The 21,668-nt window shown below is 36.5% G+C and overlaps 1 protein-coding gene across 2 annotated transcripts in view; it reads right to left on the bottom strand.

The window, feature by feature from the left end:
- Positions 1-21,668, bottom strand: part of CRISPLD1 (cysteine rich secretory protein LCCL domain containing 1) — a 46,823-nt gene that overhangs the window by 16,867 nt on the left and 8,288 nt on the right. Inside the window, exons 3-6 of one of the 2 annotated variants that reach the window (XM_058528907.1) lie at positions 2,799-2,917; positions 2,316-2,448; positions 1,177-1,292; positions 358-458 (exon numbers count right to left, since the gene is read on the bottom strand). In XM_058528907.1, the coding sequence (XP_058384890.1) occupies positions 358-458; positions 1,177-1,292; positions 2,316-2,448; positions 2,799-2,917 (469 nt within the window). Of the gene's footprint in view, positions 1-357; positions 459-1,176; positions 1,293-2,315; positions 2,449-2,798; positions 2,918-21,668 lie in introns of those variants that run through there. The other variant, XM_058528908.1, reaches the window with a different exon arrangement.

Below are 21,668 nucleotides of genomic sequence, written 5' to 3'. Positions count from 1 at the left end.
AAACTGCTAAATCCTTCAGAAGTGATGACAGTTATGGAAATAACTCTAGTCAACAATATATCAAGATGGCTTTTAAGAACGTAAATATACTTGTCACTCTGGGACAATTTTAAAGCAGAATTAGAAGTGGTTTCCGGAATAATCATGAAAGTTTCCTTTAAACACGTATTGGTACAACAGACATTAATATTATAAATATTTTTAAAATATTTTAAATGGCTTCTTCAAAAGATTTCAAGTTGTGGAAACTTTTCATGTAATAATTAAATGTGCTTTTTGCTTTTTTTAACACAAGTTAATTCAGAAGTTGGATTGAAGTATAAATCAAACTGAATATTACAACACAATAGCACATACCTTTGTAGCATAGATTTTCTCTACAGCCCCCTCCAAAACTAGGTGGGCAAGCTGAACAGGGGCGTCCATGTTTGTAGGGGGCGTGGCCCCACCAGTTTCCCCTTAAAGAGATGATCCATTCTATTAAGAGGTAGTCTAATAGCATAATTTATAAGACATTGCAAAATATTACTGTCTAAGAATCTCCAAAATAATGATTTTGGTGTGTAGATTTAAGACATTTCTATCTTTCATCACAGAGTCTTTTTGATTACTAGGTTTAGATAGAGATTGCTGCCTCATTCTTTTGAAAATATCCTAAGTAATCTGCTATGTATATTGTTAAAAATTACAAAATCAAACTTCTACGGAATGCCAAAATTTGGTATGGGTTCTTCATCCATACTCCATTTGTTTTAATGAAACAGATTTTAGACTTGGATTTGACCCTAAGTATGTTGCGTAATATTTTCAACATAATTATTCCAACGGTCTTTGCACAGGTGAAAATACATTTCTCAGTTAATCTATAGTTGCTTATCCCCAATAAATCAAAATTATTAAATATTTATAGAAATAATAGCGCAATGAGTAAAAGTGAAGGCATAAAAATATGATTCCTGTCTTCACAGAGATCATATTTTTATTTTTCGTATTTCTTTTAAGCACTGATTTTATGCATCAGGCAACCATAACTGTTGCCATATTAAATAAACTGAGTTAAAACGATACACTTTGCTCAACAATATACACTGAAAATGAGACAACATCAGGAATATAAAGTTATTTTCAAGTTGTTAAGAAAAATTTACATACGAGAGTAACGTCTTATCTACTCACTTTGGGGAATAATTGCACACCAAGTAGACAGCTTTGGGCCATATCTGCCCCCAGATGTTCATGTTATTGCACAAATTAATGGCACAGCCTATTCTGCTACTTCCTGCCCACACCACCTATATCAGAGAAAAGAAAGGCTCAGAAAAAGCAGGCTGAGATGAAATAAAACAATATATCTGGGAGAAACATATACGTAAACTAAAACTCGAGAAACAACCATTTATCATTCAAAATGACATGAAGCAGTGTCAAAACGGATCTCTTACCCGAGACTTTGGGAAGTGCTTAACTCAATTAAAAGAAGAGACCTACAGGTAAATAACTCTTTCTGGATATAAAATGTAGGCATCTTCAAAACAAACATTTACTACATATTCAAAGTTACATGCTCACAAACCTAAATGCTGTCTTAATGTTTCTATGAAGAAACCTACCTAATAAAGGAATAGAATTTCTCATCTTAAACAGAAGGTACTGGAGAAAAAATTTAGGTGCTCAAATTTCTTACACAACATGATATTTTCACTGTGCTACTGGTTATTAGGGAGTTCAATGCTGATCTTAATCTTGTCACATGCAAAGGCATACAGAACAATTTATCTGCTTTACATTCACTAATAATCAGCCATAGAAATTCTAGAAACTCAGATCTGTGGTGATCGTTATCTATTTGAATCTGCCATAGTTGTTTGATTTAGATGTTTAGAACATATCCATTACCAAATATGAACACTGAATATTAAAAAAAAAGATAAATGCTACACACATGTAAATATTGAATGTCATTGGTAAATAAAACTATATTTTTATTCTTTGGAAAATAAAAAATTATGACACCTGACTTTGAGAAAAGTAAATTTCTTCCCATTCCCATTTATTGGGGCCACGTTAAAAATGTTTTACATGTAAAATCACTGAAATAATGTATTTTTAAGTAGATGTTTGGACATTTTTTTCTGATAATTACTTTTAATGTTTGCAGAAATTTGTAAGCCTAGTCTACATAAATCAATATCTATACAAGATTTTTTTTAATAACCATACCAAATGACATAAGAAACATGTTCAGTAGCCTAAGTTCTCCCATAGTTACACGAACTCAACTTTGAGGAACGAAACATAATATACCCAAAACATACCTGTGTATAATGAGTACATACAGGACCGGAACATCTGAATGGACAATATGGGTTGCATTCATTTTCATATGGGTATTTAAAGTCTTTCACTTCATCATACCACGCCTGTACATGAAATGTTGGGGGCCTATATCTATTTGAAAGAAAATAACCACAAAGAACATGTAAAGTTGGAGAAAATATAAAACTGAATATTGCAAAATAGACGGATAAAGTCTGGTAGAGATATATTTTTGTGTAAGTTACTAATCTTAAATACTTATGCCCATTACAATACTAATGTATCCTTGAAGAGTTAAAACAAAAGTCTAAAATACTGCTTATCATTCTGGTATGATATTTACTTTTATTATTTCTGTTGGTTTGCTTACTTGTTTTTTTTTTTTAGGCACTAAGCCTTTCAAATTTTGCAACGATGGATTAATAAGCATTTCACTTCAAACACCTATATTTTCAGAAACAAGAAGTTACACATTAACTTACCTTCCCCAATGTGCTCCCAAATTCTGTCCAATTGATGGGAGTAAGTTTGCAGGTCCATGTTCCCACAAACAAGTTTCAGCCCAGGATTCTGCAGATCTTTCCAGTTCTACATCCCATGTCTACAGTTTAAAAGAAAAACAAAATACAGATACAAACAGATAATGCATATGTTGAGTTTGGACATTTTTTCAGAATATAGTGTTGCTCAGTTCTGATGTTTTCTCCTTCTTACTCCTATGTGGAGTCAACATCTTAGTTTGGGTTCTTACCATCTCTCACCTAGATTTTTGCACTAGACCCCTGATTAATCTCCTTGCCTCCATCTCTCTCCCCTCCAATCTGCCCTAAAAGTGTTTACAATTACCTAAGTTGGCACAAATATACTTAAGTGATTCCTCTGACTAAACACATCCAACAAATCCCCCTATACATAAAGTCAAAGATCCTTGGTCCCACTGTTCCCTGTCACAAAACATGCTATTCCTTGCTCTTGCTGGCATTGTTTCTTCTGCCAAAAACATCCTTCTCCCAATTATTTGTCAGATTCCAGCTTTAGGCAACACATTCCTGACTGTTGCTCTTCAAGCTTTGCTATGCTCCTTTGTGTAGCAGCTATACACTGCAGTGTTAGTATCTGTCTACACGTCTATCTCTTTCATGGGACTGTGAGTTGTGTGGGGGCAGTTATTTAGCTCATGCTGGCGTCTTCAGCCTATTTTCTGTGCCTGCCATATGGACAAGATGGTTAATAAATGTTTGTTGAATACATGAATAATTAATGAATCTGAATCCTCTAATAATATATATGAATTTTATATACAAATTTCAATGAGGGTGATTAATTTATACTTTTAAAATACTTTATAAAGAAATATTTAAAATTACAAAGTTATTACTGAAATAGTTCTGCATGTCCTGGGTTTAATATTCAATTTGTTAATTTGAAAAACAGGCAGTGCAGCAAGTGTGGTGGTAAAAATACAGAGTTAGGTAGAACTGGGTTCAATCTTTGCACAATTACGGGGCTCTGGGCATGTTAAGAGAATAGAAAAATAGTCCTGGAACTAGAACATGAGGACACAACCTAAGGTGATAGCAATGAGACTGGAGAAGAGCTGACAGACTGAAATAATGCTTAGAAATGTACATTCCTAGAAGCTGATGGATGACTGAGGCAGGTGGTGAGGGTGAAAAAAAAAGGTGAAGACTGATAAGGTTACCAAATTGTGAAAAAGAAAATACAGAAAGAGAAATAGATTGCTGTAACGGAAGTGTTTGTCTACATATTTCTACGCATATTTCAAGGGTGATGTGTGAGGTGTCTGTGGTACGTGCAGTATCTATGTCAAGTAGAGAGTGGGAATATATGACTGGGATTCTGGGGCAAGAGACATGCTAAGAAGATATGAATTTTGAAGTTATTCACCCAGAGATGAATTTCTTCAAGAAGATGATATAGAATGAGAAGAGGAATGAAAAGAAAATTCTGGGGTTACCAAAATCGAAGGAGAGTAAAAACAAAATGAGTTAGTAAAATCAACTAGGGAAAATGAGATCAAAAAGATTAAAGGAAAACTGAAAGAGGATTAAATTATAGAAGTGATGGGATAAGAGACTTCAGGAGTAGAGAATGGGCAGCCAGGTCAAATGCCACAGAGAAGTCAAGCAAGATGAGATTGGCTAAGTCTTAATTCATGATTAAGAGCAATTTCAGATCGATGCTAGGTAGAAAATCAGAACACAGAGAGTTAATAAGTTACTGGAAAGAGAAATGGAGAAAGCGCATGTGGGTTACTTTGTTAATACTTTAGAGAGGAAGAAGAAAGATGGGGCAGAAGCTTAAAAAGATAAGATGCCAGGCTCTAGGGAGAATTGGTTTGCTTGCTTTGATTTTTAAAGGATGGCAAAACCTAATCATGATTATTGGCCAAAAGGGAAAGAACACTAGGCAGAAAGAAGCACCCCCCAAAAAATTGGTGTGTGGGGAGGGAAAGTTCATTCATATAATTTTTCATAAATGAACATTCCTCCTCATTCAATTGTGGATCTGAAATACATAAAATCATGTTTTCAAAGCCAAAAAGTAAAATTTATACAAAATTAGAATAAGTATATTCTTGTTATAGTACATCTTTATTACCTAGCAAAAATACCAAAAAAAAAGTATATTTACATGCAGCTAAAAAATTAAGAGCAGCAGAAGTAGCTGATTTTCATTTTACTTTGAATTAACATCAAATATTCAAGAGTACTGGTTTTGTGAGATAGCAGAAATGTTTGCTATAAATAAATATTTATCAGGTAAGCACTTTATTTGCCAAATATGGGCAAACTATAAACTAAATGCATTGCTTAAATTAGATCTAATTCTATAATTACATATTTCATATAATTATACAAAGGTGTAATTCAAGTTGCTATCATTATTTACCACCAAACTAAGAATTTGGCTGAAGTCCCAGAAAATGATCAAGATGCTAATTTTCCTTGTATCCAGAAGTTGAAGACAGTCTTGTCTCAAAAGCAAGTATGTTTCCAGGTGGAGTTCCCTGAAAAGCAGGTTGTCCTTAAGTGACAAACAAATCCTTATCTTCAATGTTGGAAATCCGGTTCTTAATAGTACTTCAGTCATTCGCACAGTGAAACTACACTTACCCATAGGTTTCTAATCTAGCAACCTCATATTCAAAGAGCAGCCAGGAACCGGCAGAAAAACATAAAGTTCTTAGTGGCTAAACAAAAAATATTGCCTTGAAACCATCGTGAAGGTTTTAAAAACACTCTTCCCAACTCTTCTCACAGAAGGTGGAACTGAAATCCCTCTCCCCCTCTTCAATTTGAGCTGGATAGTGACTTCCTTCTAATAAATAGAATGACACTGAGACTTCCAAGGCTAGGTTAGGAAATACAGTTCCTATCTGGTTCTTTCTCTTTTAAGACATACATCTTGACAGAACTGAGCCAAGGAATTAGGAGTCCAGCTACCTCTTTAGGGTAATAAAGAGGTACTGTGGAGATAGAGATACGATAATGTGGAAACACCTCAGAGAGACAGAGAGAGATATAGGAGTTCCCATTGTTTGAGACTTCCTAGCCCAGGCATGAGAGCTGTGAATCTGCATGTCCAGGTCACTGCAAAGCTGTGAGAGACCCAAATTTCTGTGAGAGAAAATGAGTGAGAACCACCCAGCTGAGCCCTTGGAAGAGCCCTTATGACCCTTATTCAAGGGCAATTTACTCTTGTTTTACACAATTCTACAATCCTAGGTGTCAGTTTTTCCTATGAATTTGAACATGGATCCTTTTTAGAGAGGATACACAACCAGCTCCAAATTCACAAATATATTGTATTTCAAAAGTTCCTTTATACATCTGTTGTGTAGAAGTTGGAATAAAACCTAAAGCATATCATTCAAATGCTTCAGGCTAACTTTTCTTATTTGTAAAATGTGTTAGTTGAAATATAAGATAACTTAGGTACTTTCAAGAATTAAAATTCAATTATTGAGGATATACTATGGATAAGCTGCTTTTACGGCATGACTTAAGTTCTCTATTTTCCTATTTAATCCATTAAAGATAGAGGGGAAGCACATCAAAAGAACTATAATAATGCTAAAATAGGGACATGCAGTATTTTAATACAAAAACTGAGGCAGAGGGGCACACAACTAAAATTTACTATCAAAAATATTAGTGATAATTTTTAAAGTAATTATTTAAAGAATCTAATCAAACATAGGTGTTTAAGTCAAGTTTAATAATACAAATCAAGAAGAGTCTTTAAAAAAAACTCACTGAAAATATAGCTGTCCTGGAAGAAATATTATCACAACATGACAACAGCATGGAATGTATATTTTTATGCTACAACAGAAGACTTCAGGCTTTAAAGCTGTCAATAATTCATACTCATCTCATTTAAGTGTAGGTTAGTATCTACACATTTCTGTTCAAATTCAGGTTTGTAAATTAAATCAAGATGGCCTAACTGGCTTCATTTTTTCCCTCTGAACTCTTCACCCAGCACTAATTAAAAGCCAAACCACACCTAAAATTACCATTTCTTTATAAAATGGGTACTTGAGATGTGTAGAAATGAAAACCACTCTATTTTCCAACTATATCCCTAAGCTGTTCCTTCTTAGAGCACAGTAGTCTTCAACAAAGTTTTATTACTAAAAGAAACATTTAGAATACTACAGACGTACATTGTCTCCAATGATATTTTTAAGCCAATTCAACATGAAGGATCTATCTTTTCCTGTGTGTGCATATACGAGAAATCTTAAATCTTGACAAAGGACTTTCAAAAGGAAACTTAGAAACATACAGTAATTTTGGTACTAAAATACTGTACTTGAAGTTGGAAATTATGTAGCTATCCAGACATGTACAGAAAATCCCACTGACTGCTATCCTTTGTGAAACATGAATGAGCATACACAATTCATATTCCTACCAGAACACCTGCTATTCTGCTCTATTAATAGACAGTGAATAACAGTTGGAAATCACTCAAGAATGTAGTTTTCAACAGAGTTAACATTGCTAGCTTACCAGTAAGTTGTATCACTGTACTTTAGGCAAAAACAGTCATTAGTGATACAACTTTTTCTTTCTCTTTGATACTGAGAAGTTTCTCTCTTAAAAAGGATTAAATATTTTCAAATATATTTTCTTGACCATAGTAAATTTACAGCTCTTTCCAGATTCACATAGTTTGAAAATTCATGTCCTGGGAATTGTTTAACCTTTTTAGCTTGAAAATTAGTACTGTAGTGCATTAAACAAGAGTTGAAGGCCAATGTTAATTAGTCACTAAGAATTTGTCTGAAGAGCATTTTCCTATAACCGAAGCTTCAAAAAGATTAGTACAAAAAACTAAATCATTATTATTTTAGATTGTATTAAAGAACACGGAGCAAAGTTTTGTGAGACTACAGACACATCTCTTTTGATTGCACTTCGCTTTATTGAGCTTCATAGATACTATGTTTTTTACAAATTGAAGGTTTGTAACAATCCTGCCTTGAGCAAGTCTATCAGCGCTGAAGGTTCAGGTGGTGGTTAGCATTTTTTAGCAATAAAGTATTTTTAAATAAGGTATGTACATTATTTTCTCAGACAGAATGCTATTACACACTTGATAGACTATAGTGTAAACATAACTTTTATATGTACTGGGAAACCAAAAAATTCTTGTGACTTGTTTTATTGCAATATTTGCTTTATTGCAGTGGTCTGGAACCAAACTCACAATATCTCTGAGGTATGCCTGTATCTGCATAACAGATATTTGTGTAATTAAGACTCTTCATGCATAAATTACCTCAAGGACTGGTGGTAGGGGTGGTGATGACAGGCATCCATCTATCCACAAAGTTATTATTGGTAAGCACTCATTAGCGAAGCTATCAGAATTAGTCCACCAAAGAGAATACCCTAGGTGACACTGAAGTTGTTAAGTAGTTTATTTTATAGAGTTAGATTCACCAATGAAGAAAATACATGAATGAGTAAATAAAGAAATTTTAATAGGAAATAGACTGGCACACTCTAACATCTTTAAAAGCACACAGAAACAATCTACTAACTGGAACCTCTCACATAATTTAATAATTAAGTGTCATTCTAAGTAGGGAGAAATAGGATTGCAAGATTTTCTACCATTCTAGAAAACCTCACCTAAGTGGAGGAAGCTACAATAAGTCTTTTTAAGACACGCTGAGAAAAATGTCTTTAAATAGTTAAGATACAGTTTTTTCCCCCCAAAAAATTGGAAAATAGGAATTAATTATCTAACAATTGGAAAGAGTATCTAAATAGTATAGAAATAATGTTTTAATTCATTATGCCTTTTTGTAAAATTGATATAGCTTTAATGAATTTCCAAGATAAATGCAAAAAATAATTGGTCTTTGACTATTAGGTATGCTAATTAAATGACAATTAAACACCAGTCCACGATACAATTTGCAATTTAACATGGACTTTTAAAATATGCGTCGCTCTCTGGCCAAGTGCTAACATCATGAATGCTCAGCGGTGTTAAAAAGGCGGTTATGCTGGAAGTCCAGATGTAGGCTGGAAGCTCGGTTTTACTTTCCTACCACTGAAAACTACAAATAACATGAGGAAATTATTTTTAAAAACTAAGCATTTGCAATAAATTTTGAAAAATGAATTCCACATTCTTCTTTTGAGACATATGCATCTGCATACTTAACTCGGAATACCATCCTCATATCCCCAAGCCCACCTCAGTTCTGAGCAAGTCAGAACTAAGAATAACACTCTAGCTTTCAATGGTATTGAAAATACCCTTTCCTTAGCGCAATGTCTTCTGGACATATGCAAGTGAGGTCATTAGTGATGAATTTTCCTTTCATATTCTTATATATTATAGAGGGAGATAAAAATAAACCTGTACTTGTTCAAATTACTCAAACTATGATTAATTAAAATATATGATACCTCCTGGAAGAGTTTTCTTTCCTATTTAAATTGTATATTTTCAAATTTATCTCTTTGATTATGTCAAGTTTGGCTTCTTTTTCCTTATCTGCAACATTCGAAGCTAAAATAAGTCTCTTCAACTTCTTTTAGCTTTAAAATTCTATTATTTTCTATTTACAGACTCTTATAGAATGCCCTGTATAGCTTGTAGAACCCCATAAGCACTTACAACTGTAAAATAATATCTCTGGTGACAATTAAAGGCATTTCTTAACTAAGAAGTAAAAGTTGTTTTGTGATTTTCAAGATTGCAAAACCAAGGTTTCAGATCTTCTAACTATGAATCTAGAGGTGAGCTCAATTTTTTCTGAATCATCTCTATTCAAGAAAGTTTTAATATTTTCCAAAACAGATAAATACAACTGAGAACCTTCAGTAAAACTTCCCAGTAAATCTCCAACTTAATTGAATAAGACAAGAAGATATTCTCAATAAAAAGTTAAAACCAAGTCTCTCTTCAGCTTAGTTCTGAAAACTCAATGGTAAAATCTTTCAAATAAGGCATAGACTTCTAAATGTAATTTTTCTGCATAGCTAAAAGGAAAAGTAGGATTTTTCAGCCAGCTCATGAATGTAGAAGTGGCTGAAGAAAATCAAAGACATATAGTTATCTCTTTCTAAATACCACCTTCAAAAGATAATTCTTGCTATGCCACCAATACTGGAAAAATAGGTTTATAAATTATTCATCATATGTCAAAGCCAAATCCCTCCACAAATCACTGTTGTGTTTCTCTATTTAAATCAGAAAGTGCAATCCAAAAATCCAATGGAGTAAGTTGTCAATGCAATCCTTTCAACAGCAATAAACTGACCTCCAAGAAAGAACTTGTTATTCTATGAAAGTAACACATTTGACAGTTCATGAGACTTCAGATTCAAATTCCAAATATAAGGCCCCATTATACAACCTTTGAAACCACCTTCTTTTCTCCCTATTGGTGGTATTATCAGAGTTACAAGAAAGAAACAGACATCAATGAAACAAATAAATAAGGAAATCAATCTGTGCTGAAGGAATAGATGATGCTTTGTGACAAAGTCATCTGGTATTAAAAGCACTACGGAAAACAGCAGTAGTACATTCCTTACAACTTGGAAATTACCTCAGGTGTTTAACTTCTGTGCTTCACCTGTTATGAAAGGACTTTGTAGTTACAGGGAAAATGCATGAGTCTCAGATTTCAAAAGAACACCTGTGTTACTGGGCATAAAGCCCTGCCAGGTACTCAGAAAGCAGCATTACCTCTGGGCAATGAACATATTAGGGTCTCCTGGAAGTTACAGAGATATGAGGCAGATGTGGCAGTGTTTTACTTGAAATCTATTTTAAAACAAAGCCTTAAAAAAGTCACAACCTAATAATTTAGAAAATTGCTTCTTCATTTTATTAAAATTAAAATTATTTTTGACACAAAAATTTAATGTGTGGATAAACTCACAAGATGATTGCAATTAAACCCATTGTTTCAATATTATACAGATAGACTGAATGCATTATGTAGGGCAGATTGTCCGTGTGAGGCAGTGGAGCCATTAATTTGACAAAATCCTTGCATTCTACAGAATGCCTATTGGTTCATCTCATCTTATCTCCCTGCCAAGGACCTCCCGGTCTGGCGATAACTTACCTACCTCACTTGTATCCCACCTCTCCTCAACAGGGGCCCTCCACTGCTGACTCTCTGGAACTTCAAAGCGCTTATAAATCACCACTAGGAGACCTTATTAAAATGCAGATTCTGATCTGGTAGGTCAGGAGAGAAATCTAAGCTATGACATTTCTAACACCTGGTGCCAAGACCCTACCCTGAATAACCTCACTTTGAGGAGCAAGGTTCCAACACCTGTCCATTCATACTTCTCGGCCATTGAATCCATCAGAAATTATTCCCACCAGGATTGTTCTTTCTCTCCTCCCCTTAAGCTTTATCCTTTCACCAAAGTCCTGTTCCCACTCTCTCTCCTCTTGAAAGTCACTCCAACTACAATACTCTATTTACCTCACCCTTCTCTGAACCATCTTAAACACATCACTGACCAATTACACATGTTCTTCTAGATCTGTCTCTATTAATTTGGATCTTAATTCCCAAATTAGAATTTTAAATCAAAACCTGTGTCTCATACTTTTTGTGTATTTTCCACGTCACCAATATAAAACTTGGCATATAATACATCACCAATATGTACTCACTGATTCTCTCCAGTCTCACAGCTAGGCTGGCGTGGGCAATAACTTGGATCAGAGACACAGGAGCCTAAATTCTCTGCCTCAAATTTACATGTGTGATATAAACTCAGCTGAAAGGGGATTCACAATGTACCTAGGCTAAACAAAAGGTATATCTTTGAAAAGTTGAACTTGGATTATTTTTGTAAATGTCATATTTTTGTATTGACTTTCTGATAAATCCAAGGCTATAAGGCTTTCAATTTTTATTATCATTTAAGAAAGGAGTAGTGATTCTTCAAGACTACGTCTGGATGTTTAGCAGACCTCAGTATTTAAGGAAATCCTTTAGTTATTTGAGAAAGGATCATCTATCAGTTCTTTAAGTCTTGATCTACGGACACTGGTTCAACTTATAAGAATGAGCACCTATGTTTTAGTTTACAGCCCATAAATTTTTTTTTTGTTATTTTATTTTATTTTTATTGAATAAATTTGATGTGTAACATTATGTAAGTTTAGGGTGTATGTTTAGGTCTGATACATTTGTATATTGTGATATGACTGCTGATGTAGCAATATTTATCACATTACATAATTACAATACAATATGTTGTCTATGTTCACTATACTGTGCATTAGATCTCAATGGCTTATTTACTATTTGTTACAAGTTTGTACCCTTAAATACCATCACTCTTATCCCCACCATCCCCTGGTAATCATTTTACTGTTTTTCACATAGCCCCAAAATTTTGGGTAGACGTATGATTGATCTAAAAGCCAAGCCTAGAAAAATGCATGATAGGATAGATAAACTCTCATAAGAAATCACTTTACACTATTTACTTATGCATTACAGTCACGCGTCACAACAACAGGGATAGGTTCTGAGAAATGCGTCGTTACGTGATTTCATCAGCATGCGAACACCATTGAGTGTAGTTACACAAACCTAGATGATATAGCCTACTATACACCTAGGCTTTATGGTACGAATCTTACGGGACCACCGTCATATATGTGGACTGTCATTGACCAAAACATCATTATGTGGCGCATGACTGTAGTTTGTATTTCATATTTAAATATCAAAATAAAAACAAGTTTTGAAAGTAAATAAAATTAGTTGCTTTTATTTATTGTACTTGGATGTCTTTTTAACTTTCAAAAATTAAAAAAGATGAGTTAACAAATGAAAAACTTGGACAAATCAATAAAAGATAAAGTTTATGAATAGAAAACAACACTTAACACCATAACTTCAATTTAAACCAAAGACTAATATAAGAAACATTCAAACGCATGTTTACATACTTCCAATGAAATTGTTATATTAAGTTGCTCATTGTTCCTATATCGAGAATTCTGTGTTAAGTTTTCACCATAATTCCTGCCTCAAGAATGATAAATTGTTATGATTCCAGAGAGTCATTGAGAGTTATGTCAACCATACAGTTTCCTGTTTTCCTTGGCTACTAGGAAGTTCAAAGCTAGTTTAATAACCATAGTTCAATCAGATTTTTAGGTGTCCCTTTGGAATATGCCTTTAGCTTTGTCTTTTTCAAACAATGACTAAGATGATGATTTAAAACAATAAGGTTTTCAAAAGTCTTTATTTGAAAATCTGAGAAGGAATATTGTGCTAAATATTCATTTGTTTCCACACAGTCATTCTCAGCCACTTGCTGCCATACTCTACGTCCCAAAAGGCTCAACTCTACACACTGAGTTATTTCAGGCTCTCTTGGCCCCTGGCTTACAGTTGAATTTGGCCAATAGAATACATGGGCAGGAAGGCAGAGGGTGAGAGATGATTTTAAGTACATATTATCCCTCCTTGGCCCCACTCCTCCCCTCTGAGTCCTCGGGCTCAGCATGATGGTGCCTGCATCCTTGCACACAGCTCTACAGCCAGGCTCCAGTGCTCACGAGGCTGTGGTACCACCAGTCGGGCCTCTGTGCTTCCCAGCCCTTGAGGCTCGCCTACGCCCTGTGCAAACTCTGCATATAGACTCCTGATTCTTTTTTTTCTGTTGAATCCTTGTTATTGTGGCATTTGTTTCCTGAGGAGAAATAGTATCTCAGAATAAAAATATCTCGCACAATTTGCACTAGTAAACTGCCTAACAGATTACCTGATACCTATTAGATCTTAATGAATGTTCTCTTACTCCCCTGTTCCTTTAAGAATGTGCTTAATTTCCTGTGACTCACATAGCCTTTTTACGGAGCATTGCTGATATTCATGTGACTAAGAAAGAAATTCAAATCCAAAATTTTGAATGATTAAAAAATAAGATAGGGTCGGCCTGGTGGCGAAGCAGTTAAGTGCACGTGCTCTGCTGCGGCGGCCCGGGGTTAGGATCCCGGGCGCACACCGACGCACCACTTGTCAGGCCATGCTGTGGCGGCGTCCCATATAAAGTGGAGGAAGATGGGCACGGATGTTAGCCCAGGGCCAATCTTCCTCAGCAAAAAGAGGAGGATTGGCAACGGATGTTAGCTCAGGGCTAATCTTCCTCACAAAAAAGATAATCACTGCCACCTAAAGATCCAATGGAAGAAGTAAATAATTTTCTTAGAATTCAAATTTAACACAAAATTAATTATAAAACAAAGTTTAGAGTAAGTTATTCCTAGCTTTGCTTTGAATCTATTGACAATAAACTCTCTAATTTAAGGCTTTTGCTCGCATTAAATTTCCAAGATGATATTTCCACTGAAGCTTCTAAGTAAGGACCCCTGTAGTTTTGGTGACACCAATATATATATATGCATATATATATGTATGTGTATGTATCTATACATATATATACACATATACACAGGAATAGTTTAAAAAGTGTTAATAAACCCAAAGTTTGGAAATCCTTTGTAATAACTGTTTCACTCACAAAAGTCAAACTAATACTGCCAAATTATGTCAAATGAACGGTTCCTTTATAGGTATGCAGAGAAGAACAACGAATCAGGCTATGCTCCTCAAGTCTGCCACGAACCACACTTGATAGAACAAGGTTCTTTCCATCATTTCACCTCTTCATCAGTTCTTACAGATCGTGACTGCCATGCCCTCCCCTTCACATCAACTGTACACACATTTTCATATTAACACCTTATCAATAAGATTCTCATCATCCAAATGCTCGCCACCACATTTCCTACCACACAAGGACTATAACTTCTGCCAAATGCTATTTCAAAATGTACCTCTTCTAAGAAGCCTTTCCTGGTTACTGCTTTATTCTGAAATTCTTTTAGCTTTACATGCATTTTAAAATATATTAATTTGTCTTTTTTACCACATTGTGATTTAAATCCTGAGAACAGTTCTCCAGCAAAACCCTTAGCATTCTGATCATTATATCTCCTGGAAGACTCTCCCTACTTGCTGAGGGGTCTGGCCATCCCCACTTCATGAGACAGAGACGTTCATAACCCAGTTGTAACTCTGAAAGTCACTGAAATGCGATGCTAATTTAGCCACCTGTCAGACTTATTAAAGAATGATTTTACCTGACCAGAATGCTACTGTACTTAAAAATATAAAATTAAGTAAAACAAACACAATACCTCATTGAAAAGAATGCTTTTGCAATCTTTTAATAGCATTTTTTGGCAAAACAGAATTAGTCAAATCCTTTTTCATTCTGCCCACCTTAAAACTGTTGTCGAAAGTCTAGTCCTCTTTTCATTTTTTCATTCATTCACTCCGTTTCTTCCCTTCCAAGTAGCATAAATTGAGCTTAGAGCATCTGTCAGCCAGTCAGCTGGGGAATGCAAAAATAACTAAAGCACAGTACCTTCCTACAAAGGAATGTAAGGCTAGAGAAAGAGACAAGGATGTAAACAACAGAGGCAGAGGTAAGTATAAAATGGCACGGAAGCAAGAGAACTGGGGTGGGAGTGCACCTAACTCTGTACAGAAGGGTTTAAACGAAACCAGATTATTCTTTTCGTGTCTTGAAGAGGAGAAATTCTTTAAAGAAAAAACAAGGAAGGCATAAAGCGTTCTAACATCTGCAAAGCCAGGCGGGTTTGCAAGATCCCTACAGCATCACAAATCCCAAGGCATACGGAATGACTGCATAGATGGTCCCGTGGAATAGCGCTGCATTCTCTTAGTTTAGGTTGTACTCACTGTGTTCACAGAACTCTTGGTTAACAGACCTCTCAGCCCTTTCTGTCTAGACAGGAGTTCTGATGTCACTCCGTCTTCATTCGAGAGCCTCCCCTCCCCCAACACTTTTCTTTTACCTCTTGAGTTTCCATTCTCTGGACAACACTGGATCTCATTGTAGTTCCTTTGATCATATCAATCAATCATTCAGTATTTCAGATATGGATTTTCCATGTCTGGAGCACGTATAGGACATTTTTTACGTTTACTCCCAGCACCTTTATTGGTCTGTCCCCTGTTCAGGTGGTTACTTTGTATTGTTAGAGTTGCAGCAACATACAGGAGAGAGTCTATCAATAATAACTCCCATGCTCATTCCTGGCTCTTAACTAACAGCTCATTATCCTATTATCTAGTTCCCTTCCCCCTAACTTCCTCCCTTCTCACTCACCGGGCCTTTAGAGTTTATCCTGTCATAGATTACACGTCACTTTTCACTACCTCCAGAACTGCACCATTAGCTAATTTTGAGATTTTACTTTCCACTCCTCCAGTAAGTAGATAGATCTAAACGTTAGGCCTTGAGGAATTCTTTGTTAGAGCTTCTCCATCTTTTTGGTTTCTAAGTTCTTCTTGAAAGGGAGTGAAAGTTGTTTCTGCTTTCCTGCACTAATAGTTATAGTTGCTACCTTATAAAAAGGGAGAAGGTGAACGTGATAGTTGAGGACAGAAATAGACTCTGAATTCTACAGTCAAGTTTTCATGTCTCAGTTTATTTACTTTTTTTATGTGAGGAAGATTAGCCCTGAGCTAACATCTGTCACCAATCCTTCTTTTTTTGCTGAGGAAGGTTGGCCCTGGGCTAACATCCGTGCACATCTTCCTCCACTTTATATAGGATGCTGCCTCAGCATGGCTTGACAAGTGGTGCGTCGGTGCGTGCCCGGGATCCGACCCTGCGAACCCCAGGCCGCCACAGCAGAGCATGCGCACTTAACTGCTGCGCCACCAGGCCGGCCCCTAATTTCCTCAAAGGAGCCTAAAGCCTTCCACTCAAAGTGGGTTTCCAGACAGTGGTTGCCACATTACCTAGGAGCTTGTCAGGAATGCAGAGTATTGGGGCCCACCCCACACCTACTGAATTAAAGTCTGTATTTTAACAAGATTCCCAGGGGATTCATATGCACATTAAAGTTTGAGTGGCACTGAACTAAAGCACTCTTTATTTCAACCCCCAAAATCACACCTAGCTGCTTTTCCATGAAAAATACTTACTATCCTTAATTTCCTGCTGATTGATTTCAACATTTTCTTTCGTTAGAAACTTAAGCTATAAAGCATGCATAGCCTACTAAACTGACTGTGTCCATATTCATATTTTGCCCTTGAGGTTGATGAGCTCCCAATATAGAAAATGTGTTGCCTTTTCCCCAATAAGCTACACGTAAGTAGTTGACTTAATCACATCTTATTGATTCTGTTAAATAGTTAAAAGAAAGAAAAAAGAAAAGTAAGATTCACCAGATCATAATTCCAGGTTCTTACCTTTGGCAAGTTTGGTAACCCGCTAGTCCAAGTTACATATTTGGTCAACAGTTCCATGAGTTAACGTGTTGAGTTCCTATACAACTATCTGTATTTAGCGCTCAGTTTGCAATTTGAACCTCAAACACACTATTTAGTCTGTATCTGTACCTGTCCTTGCTCTGTATTATCTAATATCCAAATACTTTAAAAATAAAATCCTGCGGCTGGCCCGGTGGCGCAAGCAGTTAAGTGCGCGCACTCTGCTGCGGCGGCCCCGGGGTTCACCGGTTCAGATCCCGGGTGCGCACCGACGCACCGCTTGTCAAGCCATGCTGTAGCGGCGTCCCATATAAAGTGGAGGAAGATGGGCATGGACGTTAGCCCAGCCCTCAGCAAAAAGAGGAGGATTTGCAGATGTTAGCTCAGGGCTGATCTTCCTCACAAAAATAATAAATAAATAAAAAAATAAAATCCCCACTAACATGTCTTTGATCATCTCTTTGTCATCTCCAGGAGCTGTTAGTGAAATGTCTTCAGAGGCCAAGCAGGTGACCCCACATGTAGTGGCTAGAAAGAGTGGTGTGACTTACGGCAAACCAGAGAAGGCATCATTACTTTAAATCTCCCTGATTTTTGGAAATACCTTGACATTCTTAGTAAATCTCTTCCATATCTATAGGACTTTTTAACTTAAAGTATTGTGAACCAAGTGAACTTAGAGCATCTCAAAATATCCCATATATTTGAATCCACAAAGATCCTTATGCAGTATACCCAAAATTACCATTTCGTAAATGTCTATCCTCATATCCCTTCTTTCCTGTCCCCTCATCTTCGCTGAAGATCTTGCTTCATACTTCACTGGGAAAAACAGAGGCATCCACATGAAAATTCTCTTCTCTTTTCCTCATTAAATACACTAAACTACCTGCTTCTGTACCTACAGCCTCAATCTTTCTTGTTAGAATAAATAAGCAGACTTTGCAGGTATATTTTCTCCCTCCCATTCTAAGTGCTTGCTCAACTGGTTCATTCCTGTCAATCTACAAATATGCTCTTTACAAAACAAAACCAAAAGCATTTCCATATTCCCCTTTGGCAATAGCTAGTTCCACCTCTCTAATCTCCTTCACAGCAACATCATCTTGAGGAGTTACTCAAAGTTATTTCTCCACTTCCTCACCTCCAGTTCTTTTCTTCTCACTCCAGTAAGACTTTCAGCCATACTTCACCACCGAAATTGATTACTTTTATCAAAGTCACCAACAACCTCCATGTTGATGAAGCCACTGTTGACTTTTCTTCTTCATCTTATTCAGCTTCTCAGCAATCTGCAGCATTGACTTCTCCCCTGTTGACCTCTTTTCTCCCAGCTTCTGGGACACCAGTCTATCCTGTCTTTTCCTCCAACCTTGCTGACCACTTGTTCTCTGCTTCCTTTGCTAGCTTCTCCTTTCTGCTCAACCTCCACATATTGCTGGACCCCAGGGCTCAATCCATTCAACACTTGTCCACAAAAATCTTCTCCTTGGATGACTTTGTTTAGTCAGTTAAGACAGTTCCTAATAACATCTACATGATTTCCACATTTTTATCTCAAGTCCCACCTCCCCACTGACGGTTAGACTCAACTGAGGATGACAGGACGTTGCAAACTAAGCATGGTCAAAAAGAAGCCCCAGACTTCATCTTCACCTCCTCTTGTCTGTTTCTCCTCCTTTCTCAACATGCTTAAGTAAAATCCTAAGAACATCGCAGATTCCTCCTTATCCTTCACCCTTCACATTAAAGCGATGAACAACACCATCAGCAATGCCATCAAAACATACCCTGAAACTACCCACGTCTCTCCATCTTTACTACTATCACCCTGGTCCCGGTTACTACCATCTCTCACTCGGAATACAGCAGTGGCTTTCTCACCGTCTCTCTGCTGTCAGCCATAACCCTCCTTCAGACCACTCTCCATAACAGAGAGTAATTACAGGAAACTGGAAATAAGATTAGGTCAGTCCTTTGCAAGAAATCTTCCCATGGCTTTCCATTTCACTTGAAATAAAATCCAAAATTTTCCTCACCTATAAGGCCCCAAAGGAATTCTGACCCATGCTGATAGGTCTAGTTCATTTTCTGACACTTTCCTCATTACTGAATAAAATTCAGCCACACCAGCCTTCTTTATAATCCCTGAAAACTCCCACCTCATTCCTGACTTAAAGACCGTGCCCAGTATTCCTTCTGCGTAGATCCACGTATCTTTGTTTAGCTGACTCCTTCTTGTAATTCAGTTCTTAACTCAAAAGCAACCAACTCAGAGAAGTCTCTCCCAACTCCCCAATATGATTAGCTCCACCTCTATCATTCTCTATCATCTCTCTCTGCTTATTTTCATTAACTTCTTGAACTTTTTATACACGAATGTATTCTCCAGGATCAAGAGCAGCGCCTGGCACAAAAATGCTCAATCGGTACTGAATTAAACGCTTTCTTAAACACAAATTTATCGATGAGACTAGCAAAATGTTTTAATCAATTAAAAAAGCCTTTCTGTAACTTCTTAAAATTATGAAGGCAACATACATTTAGGAAAATAAGGGAAGAGTTACTTAGACATACTTACTATAATACTTCATCAGACAATTTATTACCACTTGACTTTTCACATTTTCTTCCAATAAACTAAATACTATATATATATGTCACACATAATATATGTATATACTATACATAATAAACATCTGGCTTTAATTGAATTAGTAAAAATTATTAAAAGTATGAGAATTTTAATTTTAAATCATGTACAATGATTTGGTTGTATAAATTCCTGAAAGCAATATATGAGAGAACAAAGCTGAACAATAGCAAAGAATATTCTTGAACTAAACGTCACTCAACTGCAATTATAAATGAATATTTTGTTTTTAATGAAGGCATTCAGTAAAGGTAACTACAAAAAAAAAACATGCAAAAAAACTGCATTTTCCTATTGACTATCATTATAAATTTGGGATACATTCCCTAACTGAATTACCTCTTCTAAAACTAAATTGAAAACTTTTCATTAGAAAAGAGTTAAGACTACAGATAGCACCTGGCCCATAGGCGATGGTACGTGTTTGATGAATAAGTGAATGAACAAGCATGTTCATTTCTCCCATCCCATTCTTCCTTGAACCGCTCTTGGACCACTATGATTCCACTCAAACTGTTTTAGCAGACCTCCAATGTGGCCTCCATATTGTGAAATTCAGGGGCCCTCATTTTACTTGATCTTTATAAGCAGCATTAACAGCTTTATAAGATTATATAAGCTATAAGCCTATAAGAGTTGATCATCCTTTCTGCCTTCCTTCATTTGGCTTCCAGGACATCAAGCTCCCCTGGTTTTCTTCCTACTTCTCAATTCCCCTTTCTGTTGCTCCCCACCTTCCCTACCTCTACACTGTAAAGCATGTGCAGGGTTCACTTCTTCAGCATCTCTTCTCTATCTATACTCATTCCCTTGATGATCTCATCTCTCCTCAGGGCTTTAAATACCATCTAAATGCTGATGAATCCTAACTTTCTGATCCAGATTAGACCACATATGTCTAATTGCATACTTGACAAATTCACTTCGATATTTAAGCTAAATCTTAAGTTTAAGATATCCAAAATTGAGCTCCAGCTTCCTCTATCAAATGCTGCTCCATCCACAGTCTTTCCCACCTTAAAAAACGTAACTCCAATACTTCCAGTTCCTAAGGCAAAAACTGTACAGCCACACCCCACATCCAAAATCTGTCTGCGATACCTCCAAAAAGAAATAAACTCGCAACGAGATACCCCATGATAGTGCAACTGGTGATTACTGGGCAGGAACTGGGCTACTGACCTGTTCTGCTTCTCATGCTGAAGTTCTCATCTTGTGTTGTTTATGGAGAGAGTGAGAGGGCAGACTGGCTTTCAGGAGGGGAAGACAGACAACGTGGGAAAAAGCAGACATTCTTATCCTGGGAAGTGAGGAGGCAGAGGTGGGTTCCACCTCCTCTAACCTCTTGGAATTAGGTTGGCAAAACAGGTATAAAGTAACCAGGTGATTTCTTGAATCTCTGTAACCACTCTGGAGGTCACTACAAGTTAAAAGTTCCCCACTGATATTTAAACCAGAATGCAAACTGCCATCAGTTTTCAAAAAAACTGCATCCAGCGCTTGAGTGGATTTAGATCTTGCACCAGATGGAGGAACTCCCAGCCTACTGGCTGCCTGGCTGGCCAAGTCAATTAGTCCAATTTTCCAAGATTGATGTTATGATTAAAAAGGGGTTTTAGGGTATATTCACACTCATGCCAGTTCTCACCACTTTCCCGGCTACCACCCCACTCCTGGTCACCATCAACTGCTGCATGCATCACTGCAATAGCCTAGTCTCCCTGCTGACACCTTTGCCCCTCTTCCTACCACCTAAAGTCTGTTCTCAACAAAGCCAGAATGATTCTGAACAAGTGTAAGTAAAATCATGCTATTCTTCTATTCAAACGGCTCAAA

Source organism: Diceros bicornis, chromosome 33 (genome assembly GCF_020826845.1).
Source record: "Diceros bicornis minor isolate mBicDic1 chromosome 33, mDicBic1.mat.cur, whole genome shotgun sequence".
NCBI lineage: Eukaryota > Metazoa > Chordata > Mammalia > Perissodactyla > Rhinocerotidae > Diceros > Diceros bicornis.
The sequence above is the reverse complement of the archived record's forward strand: the minus strand, read 5'-3'. Positions and strand labels throughout refer to the sequence as shown.